The sequence below is a fragment of the Diabrotica undecimpunctata genome, chromosome 11 (genome assembly GCF_040954645.1).
Source record: "Diabrotica undecimpunctata isolate CICGRU chromosome 11, icDiaUnde3, whole genome shotgun sequence".
NCBI lineage: Eukaryota > Metazoa > Arthropoda > Insecta > Coleoptera > Chrysomelidae > Diabrotica > Diabrotica undecimpunctata.
This window is the reverse complement of record NC_092813.1, coordinates 27,276,401-27,290,550: the sequence shown is the minus strand read 5'-3', so window position 1 is coordinate 27,290,550 and position 14,150 is coordinate 27,276,401. Positions and strand designations below refer to the sequence as shown.

Below are 14,150 nucleotides of genomic sequence, written 5' to 3'. Positions count from 1 at the left end.
ATAAGAATTTCAATTTAAAAATAGTTTATTTTAAATTTTGCATTGGTTATGTTAGATATATATGTGTGTTTCATAATAGATATAATAAAGATAATTTAAAAAAGTGCTTACAAACTAATTCTTTGAGAGCCGCGATAAAACCCTATATATATTATTAAAAAACACTCACTGCTCATCATTCACAAAGAATACATCATAACAATTTGGCGCCCACCGCGGGGCTCTCTATTTAAAAGAATTAGTTTGGGAAGATAAGTGCTCTCATATAATTAAATTAATTATCATTAGAAAGAAAAAATTATAGATTTTATTTTAATTATATTTGAACAAGTAAAGTCTCAAACTGTCTCAAGGAAAAAAAGGTACAAGAAGTAAAAAGAATGAAGAAGATGTGGAAGTAGAAACACAACCTATACAAGAGGAGAGTTTAGTTCAAGTTCCACAAGATACTGCAGAAATGAATCCAGAAAGAGAGGAAAATGTCAATATGGCAGCTTTGATGTCATTAATGATGCAGATGATTAAGACAATGGAAGAGAATTGAAAAGAAATCAAAGAAGACATGAAAAAAATGGAACAGAAAATGGAAGAGAATACGAAAAAAATGGAAGAGAATTCAAAAGAAGTCAAAAAAGACATGAAAAAAATGGAACAGAAATTGGAAGAGAATTATAGAAAATTAGAAAAGAAAATAGAAGATAATAATAATAAAATTGTAAAACAAATAGAAAAACAAATGGATAAAAAAATTGAAGCTGCAGAGAAAAAAGTAGCAAATGAAATAAAAAATATACGGAATGACTAGAAAGAAAATGAGAGGACAGAAGTAAAGAGGATTATTCAAGATAATAAGATAGATATAGAACAGAAAATAGAGTTGCAGAAATGTAACTTAGAAGTAAAAATTAACGAAGACAGGAGAAACACAGAAGAAAAATTAGACGATATACAACAAAATATCCAAATAAATAGTAATCAAATAAGAAATGTGGAACAGAGAATAGATGATATTTCACAAATGAGAGACATAGGGAGACCTTATTTAAATTTAACAAATGAGACTGGGATTAAATTCTCTGGTAATATAAAAAATCTGCATCCTAGAGTATACATAAATAGTTTAAAACATAAATTAAGATTAGTGAATAATATTAATAATATCAAAGATTATATTAGAATGACACTAAGTGATAATGCTGCAATTTGGTTTGCCAGTGTTGAAAATGATTTAGATAATCTTCAAACATTTTGAAAATAAATTTTTAAATTATTATTGGGGTGAACTAGAGCAAGCCAAGTTTAGAGAAATTTTATATTTTGGAAAGTATAATCACAATTTAAAATCAAATATGGTAGATTATGCATTAAAACTGATAACGGTTACAAAATATTTAGAACCACCACTTAGGGAGGATGAAACAGTCTTAAATGTATCTAGACATTTTGATGCTGATGTTGTGCAAACAGTAACTATACAAAATATTTAAACAATAGAGAGTTTTATTAATTTTATTCAAAGAATACAAAGAGGTAATATGACAAGTAATAATAACAACAACAGAAAAAATAATAATAACTTTCAATATAATAAAAATGATAATCAACAATATAGACAATCATACAATGATACTAGATATGGTGATAATTTACAAAATTTCAATAATAATAACAATAATCAAAACAGACAGAATTTTAATAACAATACGAGTTATAATAGACAAGATTTTAACAATAGAAGAAATACAGATCGACCTAATTACAACAGACAGGTAAATTATATACGAAGAAATAGAAGCTGTGAAGATAGTGAACGAATTAGTACAAGGAAAGAAAATATGAGAAGTCATAGTAATGAAAGAAATAGGACATTAGATACAAGTGGTCAGACACAATCTGACAATTCTAATAATCAAAATTTTGTTCAGTAAACTTTCTGAATTACAAGTTAGGCAATTGCTATTATGAAATACCTTCTGAATTTATTTCTTTAGATGAAGATAAAATTATTGAATCATTTAATTTATATAAATGCTTTGGCCAAAAATAAAATGATTAAAATTATGATACATACTGGTTCAGAAAGTACTTTGGTCTCGGAGAATTTTATTTTTAATACATTAAAACTATCAGATATAATAAAGATTCCAAAAATTAAAATTGTTGGTGCAAATAATAAGAAGTTGGGTAAAATTAATAAACTAGCCAATTTTAAAATTAATATTCCTAATAAAGAAATTAATATGCAAGGATTTATTGTCAAGGATTTATGTGTTGATATATTAATGGGAAATGATGAATTGGAAAAGAAGAAAGTAAAGATAGATTTTGAAGAAAAAATGGTAACTTTGGAAGGGCAAATAATTAAATTAATGAAAAAAGATGAGGTGGAAGAAGGAATAAGAGTTGATAGGATATTATTAAAAGAAAATAATGATGTTTATGAAGAAGAAATGTATTTTGATGATAGGAATATGTCTCAAAAGAATGTAAAGAATAATTGTAGTGAATATTTGAGGAATGCAAATTGATGGAACCTTTGACTGATCTCCACCAATTGTTCGGGAGAAAGCTTATTAAATTCCTTTCCCCGTGCGTGTACAGTACCAAATATTTTAGGACCATGGACTGTAAAAAGAGTTTCCTTCGATATAGATAAGCAGACTTCACGGCGATGGTTCAGTATGTGTTTGGTTTTATAGGGGTTTGTACTTAGAGAAAAATAAGCGTAATTAATCGATACTACACATTTAATAACGAGCATATTTACAAAGGCACTATTACTAATTAAAAAGAGTTTGCTTTACCACATTGTTCATTATTATGCCGGCGTTTTATGGGCGCGCGACTATAGAGAAAAACTAAATGCACATTTCACCGCACTTTTGAGAGTAAGAGATTATAGCGTACCGAGTACCAGCACACAGCCGATACCTTCGGCTGTTAACTTGAGACTCTAATCACATCTGCGATTCTTTTTTGGCTTCAACCAAACCTTATCTTGTCTACCGATCGGCGTCAGTTTTATCCAAGGAGGCCCTTCTAAGAATTTTATGGCACAAACACCCTGCAATCAAAAGGTACAGTCTGTCGCATAAGATAAAATTCAACATTAGTGGAAACGAAAAATAAACTGAAATTAATATAAAATGTTGTTTTTACAACATACTCGCCCCCGTTGAAGCGCTGGCTTTAACACAAATAAACAGATCATATTATGCCAAGAGAGCATACGGAAGAAAAAATACATTACAATTATCATCTTATACTAACTTAAATTAAATCGTCATTGGGTAGAGGACACATTTTGTAATAGAGCGCTTGAAGACTCCACCTTTAGTTTTGACCGAGGCAATTCTTACTCTCCCATCTTTTCCGGGAAATACCTCAATCACTCTTGCTAGTACCCAATGAAGAGGAGGAGTGTTGTCTTCAATCAGCAAGACAAGATCGCTAGGTTCTAGGTTTTTATGAGGGAGAAACCATTTAGGGCGATTCTGAAGTCTATTCAAATAGTCGATAGACCATTTTTTCCAAAACACTTGTTGGAGTTTGGACAAATGTTGCCATAAATTCAATCTGTTTTCAGGAATGTGGATCACATCTTTCTCAGGAAAGGACGTAAGAGATTGTCCAATCAAGAAGTGTCCAGGAGTAAGATACGTAAAATCGGAGGGGTCATTTGAAAGGGAGCAAAGAGGCCGGGAGTGGAGCACAGCTTCAATTTGAACGAGAACTATGGTGAATTCTTCAAACGTAAGCTTAACATTGCCCAGGAGCCTACGCATATGATGCTTTGCGCTCTTTATAGCACTTTCCCAGATACCATCATGGTAAGGGGCTCGAGGAACTATAGTTTTCCAGCGAATATGAGATGAGGCCAAAAATTCTTTAATAGAACGAGAGCTTTCCTTTTCCTTGAAAAACTTATAGAGTTCAAACAGCTGGTTGCGAGCACCAAGAAAGTTCGTGGCGTTGTCACTGAATATTGTTTGAGGGAGGCCTCTACGGCTAATAAAGCGTTTTATAGCGAGAAGAAACGTCTTTGTAGACAGGCCGGAAACGACTTCAATATGAACAGCTCGAGTCGACAAGCAAACGAAAAGAGCAATATACGATTTTAATAAAGGAGCCTTCCGAAGGTTGGAAGCCTTTATCTGAAAGGGGCCGCCAAAATCTAATCCGACGTGAGCGAACACTCGAGAGGAGTTTAAACGTTCTTTTGGTAGATCTGCCATGATCTGGGTAGCGGGCTTGGCACGAAACTTGAAACAAACCATACATTGGTGAGTGACCTTCTTGACTTCTCGTAGTCCATTTAAAGGCCAATATTTGAGACGAATTTGTGACAAAGTATTTTGAGGACCTGAGTGACAGAGTCTGACATGTTCTCTGTGGAGGATGAGACGAACTATACGATTTTTTGAGGGGAGGAGAAGAGGGTATCTTTGATCAAAGGTAACGTCTGAGTTTCTGAGGCGACCTCCCACCCGGAGTATTTCATTTTCATCCAAAAAGGGATTTAGGGGTAAAAGACACTTATTAGATAGAGTTTTACCTTTCTTAAGCTCAGAAATCTCACTCGAGAAGTTGGAATACTGAAGCATCTTAATAATCTTAAGTTCAGCGTTTTGAAGTTCGCTGACTTCAAGGGTATCAGTTAACTTGCGAGAAAGCGGTTTAGCATTATTAGCAAATCTAAACATATAGGCTAAAGTTCTTACAAACTTTGAAAAATTGGAGAACCTATCAAAAAGTGAGGTGAAGAAATCTATTTGATCATTTCGAGCGTGGAGAATGATTTTCCTTTCTTCAGGAAACTTGGAGATATAACCCTTTGGGTTGTATTTCAATAAATCCAACCGAAGTTGATTTAAAAATGGAGGACCATGAAACCATAAGGAAGAATTTATTATTTCAGATGGTAGCATTCCTCGGGAGAGTATGTCGGCAGGATTCTCTTTGGATCGTACGTGCCTCCAGTGAGCATTAGGAGAGTTATCTAAAATTTGTGCAACCCTATTTGCTACAAATTGGGTCCAACGAGAAGGATGTGAACGAAGCCAAGCGAGAACAATTTCTGAATCCGACCACATATTTATAGAGTCTAATTGAGATAACTTTTCTTTAACAATATTAGCAATCTTTGCTGTGAGTTTACTACACAATAGAGCACCCATGAGTTCCAATCTTGGAAGGGTCAAGGGTTTTAACGGAGCAACGCGACTCTTAGATGCTAGAAGGGAACAAGACACCTGTTCTGATTTATAGATCACACGTAAGTAGATACAAGCTCCATAAGCCTTTAAACTTGCATCCGAGAATGAATGAATCTCAACACCAGTGATTTCTTGACTTAAAAAGAGACATCTAGGTATACTTAAATCCTTAAAATGAGAGAGACTGCTAATAAAACTTAGCCATTCATGTAACGCATCTGCGTCAATGGTATCGTTCCAACTGATTTTGGAAATCCAGATTTTTTGCATTATAAGCTTAGCGACAACTGTAACGGGATTAATAAGACCTTGAGGATAAAATATTTGGGCAATCATTGACAGTACTTCTCTCTTAGTGTATGAGTTATTTAGGGTGAAATCTCGAAGAGAGATTGAAAACGTGTCAAGAACAGGATTCCAGCATAAAAATAAAACCTTATTAGAGCAATTATCTGGAGCTATGACATAAGAAGAGTTCGAAGAGAGGGAAGAAATATTTTTTAGAAACGAATCCGAGTTAGAACACCATTTATGTAGAGAAATACATGCTGTTACAAGCAAACTAGTTATTTCCTTGTGAGCTTTGAGGAGAGTTTGCTCATCATTAGCACCGTAGAGAATGTCATCAATATAACAATTATTTTGAAGAGCGTCACTGGCCAGGGGATATTCAGTTTGATGAGTATTTGCCAGTTCCATTAAACAGCGAGTACTCTGAAAACTGGCGCTTTTAGTTCCATATGTAACTGTTTGCAGTTCCAGGCACTCAATATCTTTTTCCGGGAAGTCACGCCAAAGTATGTTTAACAGAAAGGTTTGATCAGGATTGATTTTAACCTGTCTGTACATCTTTTGTATATCAGTTGTGAAAACAAAGGAATATAATCGAAAGCGTAGCAAAATGTCTATTCAAAAAGAATCTACGGGAATGGTATAGCTGTAGCAGCAACGAATTGTTTCGGTCAGCAGTTTCGAAAATACGTATAGCCCTGATGATCGCCAACCTTCGGAACGAAGATGGCACTTGAAGAAGAAGAAGCAAAATGTCAAAAAGTTCCGGTTGAAGAGTAGGACCTTTGAGTAGGATATCATTTAACGAGTAACTACTAGAGCTTTTCATCGAACCATCGAAAACAACCCTAAGTTTTGTTGTTAAGGATTCTTTCTTTAATACACAGTGATGCGGTAGAAAATATTTATTTTCTAAATTTTCATTAGTAAGAGAGAGAGGGACTGTTCTAGCATGTTCGAAAAAAAGATATTCACTAATGAAAGACTTATATTGAGGGTATGTATTTTCATTTTTTAAGAGCCTATTTTCTAAATTAATAAATCTCTTTAAAGCTACTTTAAAAGATTCACCTAATTTTTTATGCGCATTTTCGCAGACAAGTGGAAGGTTTACTTGAAAACGACCCGAAGGTAAAATACGAGTGGTTTTATTAAATATTTGTTCAGCCAATTCCTCATCGGGGGTTAATTTACTAACGTGGGGAACTTCTTCAATTTCGAAAAATTGTTGTATCAATTTATCTAAATTATTCTCTTCGGATTCGGACTGAACAAAGAGAGAAACATTTGGCTGAGAAATAGCCAAGTTTGAACTCCGATGAAAGATATGAGGGAAAATAGTACCAAAAATAACATAACCTAAGTGGGTATTCTGAAGAATGGGACGATTCTTTCCTAAACGAATGAATTCATCAGTCAATAATTCGCTATAGATGTCGCCAGCTAGAAGCAAATCAATTTTACCGGGAACAGAGTACGAGGGATCTGCGAGAGTGAGATTAAGTGGAACCTTTATTTTGCTTCTATCTAGGGTAGCTTTAGGAAGCCTACAGGTTATACTATCAAGTACAGCAAAAGAAGTTTTGAAACTTCTATCCTTCACATTATAGGGAAAAAATTCTATGTTAATCATCTGATTTGACATTGAGGTGTTTTCGGATATGGTTGATATATGTAACTGTTTAAAATAAAGGGTGAGGTTTAACTTCTCAACCAAATCACGAGAAATGAATGAATGTTGACTTCCATTATCTAGGAGCGCTCTGGCATGCATAGGTCTGCCATCTTTAGAATACACTGTCACTAAAGCGGTGGCCAACAATACATCAGTTTTAACTGATAAAGCAGAGAGAGAAGTGGCTGTATTAGAATCTGCAGTGTTTTGTACTTCTAAAGGAGGTATGAACGAACTGGTAGAAGCTTCATTTTGGGTATGAGCATTATAAGAAGGCGGAGTAGATGTGTGAGCAACACGACTGGAAGAGCCTTGAGAATGTTTGGGAGCTTGAGCGTTGCGATCAATAGAGAAAGATTGCCTATTCGTGTTCCTAGAGGAAGAGACATTTTCAGAGGTACTATGCAAGAGCGAGTGATGTCTTTTCTTACATATACTACATGAGCGTGAAGAGTTGCAATCTTGAGAAAAATGTTTATTACCCAAACAATTCCAACAAAGTTTCTTACCTTTTACAAAATTAAATCTTTCCTGTAAAGAGAGACATTTAAAATCATTACACTGATAAATTTTATGAGAATTACTTTTACAACATATACAATTAGTATCCGAAAACGAGTTTGTTTGTAAATTAACTGATGAAAACAAAGATGTTTTTAATTGAGGTTTATTAAATTTTTTATCATTATCAGAAACGTTTAATTTTTCTTGTATATCACATTTTTTCTCGAGAAAACAAAAAAACTGTGAGAGAGTAGGTAAAGCCTTTGAACCTATTTCATACTCAAATGACCTATGCGTCGCGAAATCTAATTTTTGTAAAAATACTTCGATCAATAGTAAATCCCAATGTTCGATAGGTACAGACATATTTTTAAGAGCAAGTAAAGTTTGTTTACAAAGAGTTAAAAATTCTCGTAATGATTTTGCGTTACTTTTAGCTAAAGATGGAGCCTTTAACAATTTTTGGATGTGTAAACTAATCACACGCGATTTATTTTCGTATCTATTCTTAAGTGTGTCCAAAGCGATCCGGAAATTTTCTTCTATAACTTCTATATTTTCTATCAAATGTAAAGGTTCATTTTTTAAAAAAGATTTGAGATATATAAATTTTTGCACATTGTTTAGCTCCACATTATTGATTATTAGCGTTTCAAATAGCTGATAAAACGCGTTCCAATCGGCAAAGATTCCTGAGAATACCTGCATCGTAATTTCCGGCAACCTAACCTTAGCAGTGACTACAGTTGGCGGAGTATCGTTTGAGATGAGCGAGTGGGAGGGTAACTTTAAAGCTTCCATCTTATGCTGCAGTCCAGCTAGTGTAGAAAAGTATTTTTCCTCCATCAGTACCCTGTCTTCTGTTTCAGAATCGGTTTCATCGATTTCTTCAATCTGATCCATCACGTCTTCATATTTCAGATAACATGTTTTCAATTCGGTGTGTCTAAGTTGAAACTGGAGACCCTCAGTTTCTGCATCTGCGTTTTCTAGTAACCAGTTCGCTATTCTGGTGATCTTGGCCTTCAGTGGCTTCCTCTTCTTCTTGAGATCTTCCATCTCGATTTTAACAAAAGGTACTACTCCAAAAACAACTGCCTAAGGCCGTGCAAACACCGAATTCTTTAGAGAAATTAATGTTTATATTATATACTAATATCTGTATCACACGGCGAAAATAGAGTCAATAATGTCTAATAACATGTAGAGCACACGACGAGAGAGTTTATAGTTTATTAAAATACGATAAAAGTCTTAAATTACACTGAGAGTTTATTTTGCAATTAAATTTTTCGCACACCCGGTAAATGTCTACAAATAAATTTTTTAAAGAGATAGTCTTTTTGAAAAGCGGATCACTCTGTGCATAAGCGAAGTTATAATATGGAAAAATCTCACCCAATTTGTCCAGTAGTTTACAGCAACAGGCACAAACACCAGATAAACTTCACTTCTGTCCTTTTGTTTTAGAGTTTATCGCGACACATTAGTCTTTTCGAGAGTCTTTTAACCACATTTATATAAATATGCAAAACTAACAGTAAAGTACAAACAACGCGAACACCAACCACAAAATCCGTCGAGTTAGGACCAAAAATAATGATGGAACCTTTGACTGATCTCCACCAATTGTTCGGGAGAAAGCTTATTAAATTCCTTTCCCCGTGCGTGTACAGTACCAAATATTTTAGGACCATGGACTGTAAAAAGAGTTTCCTTCGATATAGATAAGCAGACTTCACGGCGATGGTTCAGTATGTGTTTGGTTTTATAGGGGTTTGTAATTAGAGAAAAATAAGCGTAATTAATCGATAATAACGAGAATATTTACAAAGGCACTATTACTAATTAAAAAGAGTTTGCTTTACCACATTGTTCATTATAATGCCGGCGTTTTATGGGCGCGCGACTATAGAGAAAAACTAAATGCACATTTCACCGCACTTTTGAGAGTAAGAGATTATAGCGTACCGAGTACCAGCACACAGCCGATACCTTCGGCTGTTAACTTGAGACTCTAATCACATCTGCGATTCTTTTTTGGCTTGAACCAAACCTTATCTTGTCTACCGATCGGCGTCAGTTTTATCCAAGGAGGCCCTTCTAAGAATTTTATGGCACAAACACCCTGCAATCAAAAGGTACAGTCTGTCGCATAAGATAAAATTCAACATTTGTGGAAACGAAAAATAAACTGAAATTAATATAAAATGTTGTTTTTACAACAGAAATTTTAAGCAGATGGATGCCTACGAGGTGGAGTGCGTAAAATTGGAAGCAAGGAATAATGAGTACATAATGAAGAATAATTTTATTTGTAAAGAAGAAGAAGATGTGATAAAAGTTAATTGCCCTGAAGAATATAAATCAATAGTCGTTTCCATATTGCAGCAACACAAGGGCCTTGTCAATAAAGAAAATAGAATTGCACAAAATTATATCCATAGTATAAAAGTTAAAGAAGAAAAAGATTTTAAAACAAAATCATACCCAATACCATATAAATAAAAAGAAGAAGTAAACAGAACGATTAATAATATGTTAGGAGCTGGAATCATTGAGAAGGCAGATACACGTTTCATAAACCCTATAGTAGTAGTACGTAAAAGATCAGGTGAAATCAGGTTATGTTTGGATGCAAGGAATATTAACAAGATCACTGAAAAGCAATTTGAAGCACCAATGAGTATAGATGGAATACTAGGAAGAATTACAGGAATGTCATTTTTCACTAAAATCGATTTACAGCATAGCTTTTGGTTAATACCTCTAGAAAGAAAAAGTAGACAGTATACAGGATTTCAGATAGATGGAGTAGTATATCAATTCAAAGTAGTACCATTTGGACTTCAATCATCTTGCAGTGCTCTATGTAGATGTCTTCATGATATTCTGGATCAATATGAACATTTTGTAATTCACTACATTGATGATATATTAATTTTTCTAAAACGGCTGAAGATCATAAGAAACACCTACAAATTATAATCAACAGATTAGACAAAGTTGGACTAAAAATAAATCAAGAAAAATGTACATTTTTTCAAAAAGAAGTAATATATCTAGGTTATAAACTTAACACTAAGGGAATCGAAATGGATCCAGAACGGACACAGGTCATTAAGGAATATAAAACACCACACAATTTAAAAACTTTAAGAGGATTTATTGGAATAATTAATTATTATAAAAGGATGATACCAGATCTAAGTATAAAAGAAATTCCATTACTTGAACTACTGAGAAAAGGTGTAAAATGGAGATGGGATCAGAGAAGAGAACTAGCATTCCAAGAAATTAAAAAAAACATTTTTCTGTCAAATTTAAAAATATACTATCCTGACTACACACAGCCATTCATATTAAGAACAGATGCATCCATAGAGAGATTATCAGGGGTATTATTACAAATACATGATGGGGTCGAATACCCAATACAATTCATTTCAAGAATTAAAAAGCCACATGAAAAGGGTTACTCAGTTTCAGAATTAGAACTAGCAAGTATCATACACTGTGTCACAAAATTAAGATTTTATTTGTTGGGTAATGAATTTACTATAGAAACATATAGAAATATAGTAGCAGATGCTTTATCAAGGTTAGAAAATACATCACAAAAAGGGCAGCGAACAATAAAAATTGGAATAAATCAATTAGTAAAAAGTACTGGATTATATTCTAAAGAAGAAATTATAAGAGATCAGATCAATTTGAGTGAAAAACAAAAAGTCCTTAGGAAAGATGGGGTTTATTATAAAATAATAAATGGCATAGAAGTATATGTAATAAGTAGAACTTTGGCAAGGAAAATATTGAAAAATTTACATAACAATTACATGCATATTGGTTCAAGAAAGCTATGAATGCTATTTAGGGACAATTATTTTGCAAAGAATGACATAAGTATAGCAAAAGAAATTACTACCCAATGCCCAATATGTCAAATAAACAAAAAAAAGAATTTCAAAAACCAGAACACATATAGATCTAATGTTGTATATGAAAAACTAAATACAGTGTCCATGGATTTTATCTCAAATTTAGTTCCAAGTCCAACAGGAAAAAAGCATATACTAGTGATAGTTGATTTATATACAAAATTTATTAAACTATATCCCTGCTCAAGAACAAATATTAAAACATTGAAATTATATATTAATCAATTTTTCGAAGAAATAGGACCATTTAGAAATTGCATAATAGATAATGCTACATATTTTAACAACCAAAAATTTCGGGCATTTTGTGAGAAAAAGGGAATCAACATTTATTTTACAAGTATCAGACATCCTCAGGCAAATCCTGCAGAAAGATATATTAAAGAAGTTATAAAATATTTAAGGATAGTATGCCAGAATCAACATCAAACATGACAGCAACATATACCACAAGTAGAATATTTTTTAAATAATACACATAATTTAAATACAGAGGAAGTACCAGAATATTTAATGTTTGGCCATATAGGAAACAGAAAATGGATTAGTGAATATAATCAGGATATGTTAGAACAAGTAATGCAGAAAGTGAATAACCGAATTAGGAGGAAAGCTGAAAAATATATCAGAAGACAAAATCGAAAAATAAAAAAACCAATCACATTTCAAAAAGGAGACAAAGTGTTAATTCGTTCACTTAGAAAGAATAATGTTACAGAAAACAGAATTTTTATTTTTAAGAAATTAGCATATAAAAAGTATTTTTTTTATAATTATAATATTGTAAATATATTTAAGTGAGCTATGTGCATATACAACCAACTATACATTTAAATGACAGTTGGATAAGAATTTACGAATATAAGTGGGGTTATAATATTATGTTAGTTTAAAAATGTTTAGTTTATAAATATAGTCACTGATTTAAGTTTATATTCTGATCTGAAAAGCCTAAATGTCGATAAAATTCTCGATAGAAAAGTAAGGAATTCTCTAGATCACCGGAGATGGCTTTGTTTGCGAAATGGACTGTTCCAGAAAATTCAGACATGTAGGAGATGGAACAAATCGAACATGATTTCTGGCCAGATGATTCTGGAACATGGAAAAAGATATAAATACCCGGTGATTTGGCATCAGTTATCAGTTACAGTTACTATAAGGCCAGTCAGTTAGTAAGAAAGTTAGTTAGAAGATAGACACATTTAGTTAGTGAAGTCAATTGTTCAGTAAGTCAGTCAGAAGGTCCAGATGTTCAATATAATAAGTTAAATGAAGATTAAGAAACAGTATAAAGATAATATTATTGAAGATTAAAAATTATGTTACCTATGTAAAAATGGTAATTGGATAATGGAAGAAAGTATCAATGAAAAATTAAAATTATATAATATTTGGTGATTGGAGATTGGTGTATTAAAAAGAAGAATAAATATAAATACAGCTAAGAAAAAAAGTATTTTAAATTGGTGGAAGGTGATAATTGGCAAAAGTAATTTCACAAAAACAAGGATAACCGAGGCTGAGAACGAAGACATTGAGTGGTGATTAAAATCTTTATTTTGGAGATCATTTTCATTTAGGCATTCAGTGAAAGAAAGGTACAAAATTTTGTTAATATAATTTAGTTAGTGTCATAATTATTTCAATTTTAAAGATGGTTTGTTTAAATTTTACATTGTCTATAATTATAATTTAATTAGTTTCATAAAAATTTCAATTTAAAGATAGTTTATTTTAAATTTTGCATTGGTTGGACATGTAGGAGATGGAACAAATCGAACATGATTTCTGGCCAGATAATTCTGAAACATGGAAAAAGATATAAATACCCGGTGATTTGGCATCAGTTATCAGTTACAGTTACTATGAGGCCAGTCAGTTAGTAAGAAAGTTAGTTAGAAGATAGACACATTTAGTTAGTGAAGTCAATTGTTCAGTAAGTCAGTCAGAAGGTCCAGATGTTCAATATAATAAGTTCAATGAAGATTAAGAAACAGTATAAAGATAATATTATTGAAGATTAAAAATTATGTTACCTATGTAAAAATGGTAATTGGATAATGGAAGAAAGTATCAATGAAAAATTAAAATTATATAATATTTGGTGATTGGAGATTGGTGTATTAAAAAGAAGAATAAATATAAGTACAGCTAAGAAAAAAAGTATTTTAAATTGGTGGAAGGTGATAATTGGCAAAAGTAATTTCACAAAAACAAGGATAACCGAGGCTGAGAACGAAGACATTGAGTGGTGATTAAAATCTTTATTTTGGAGATCATTTTCATTTAGGCATTCAGTGAAAGAAAGGTACAAAATTTTGTTAATATAATTTAGTTAGTGTCATAATTATTTCAATTTTAAAGATAGTTTGTTTAAATTTTACATTGTCTATAATTATAATTTAATTAGTTTCATAAGAATTTCAATTTAAAGATAGTTTATTTTAAATTTTGCATTGGTTATGTTAGATATATATGTGTGTTTCATAATAATAGATATAATAAAGATAATTTAAAAAA

At 32.3% G+C, this 14,150-nt stretch overlaps 1 protein-coding gene across 1 annotated transcript; it reads right to left on the bottom strand.

The window, feature by feature from the left end:
• Positions 1-2,953: 2,953 nt before the first annotated feature.
• On the bottom strand, positions 2,954-8,745 carry LOC140452811 (uncharacterized). Its single transcript, XM_072547143.1, has 4 exons — positions 8,389-8,745; positions 6,622-7,713; positions 3,360-6,065; positions 2,954-3,064 (listed from the first exon to the last, which is right to left on the bottom strand). Exons 1-4 carry the CDS (start codon positions 8,743-8,745, stop codon positions 2,954-2,956), a joined length of 4,266 nt encoding a protein of 1,421 aa, XP_072403244.1.
• Between the last annotated feature and the right edge of the window lie 5,405 nt (positions 8,746-14,150).

What these genes read in the sequence shown, in the direction of transcription:
- LOC140452811 (XM_072547143.1), bottom strand. Translation starts at nt 8,745, where the DNA reads ATGGAAGATCTCAAGAAGAAGAGGAAGCCACTGAAGGCCAAGATCACC. An exon ending in TGCCGGAAATTACGATGCAG is followed by an intron (nt 7,714 to 8,388) that starts GTATTCTCAGGA and finishes CTCTCTTTACAG; the next exon opens with GAAAGATTTAATTTTGTAAA. An exon ending in TTCCCGGAAAAGATGGGAGA is followed by an intron (nt 3,065 to 3,359) that starts GTAAGAATTGCC and finishes TTTTGATTGCAG; the next exon opens with GGTGTTTGTGCCATAAAATT.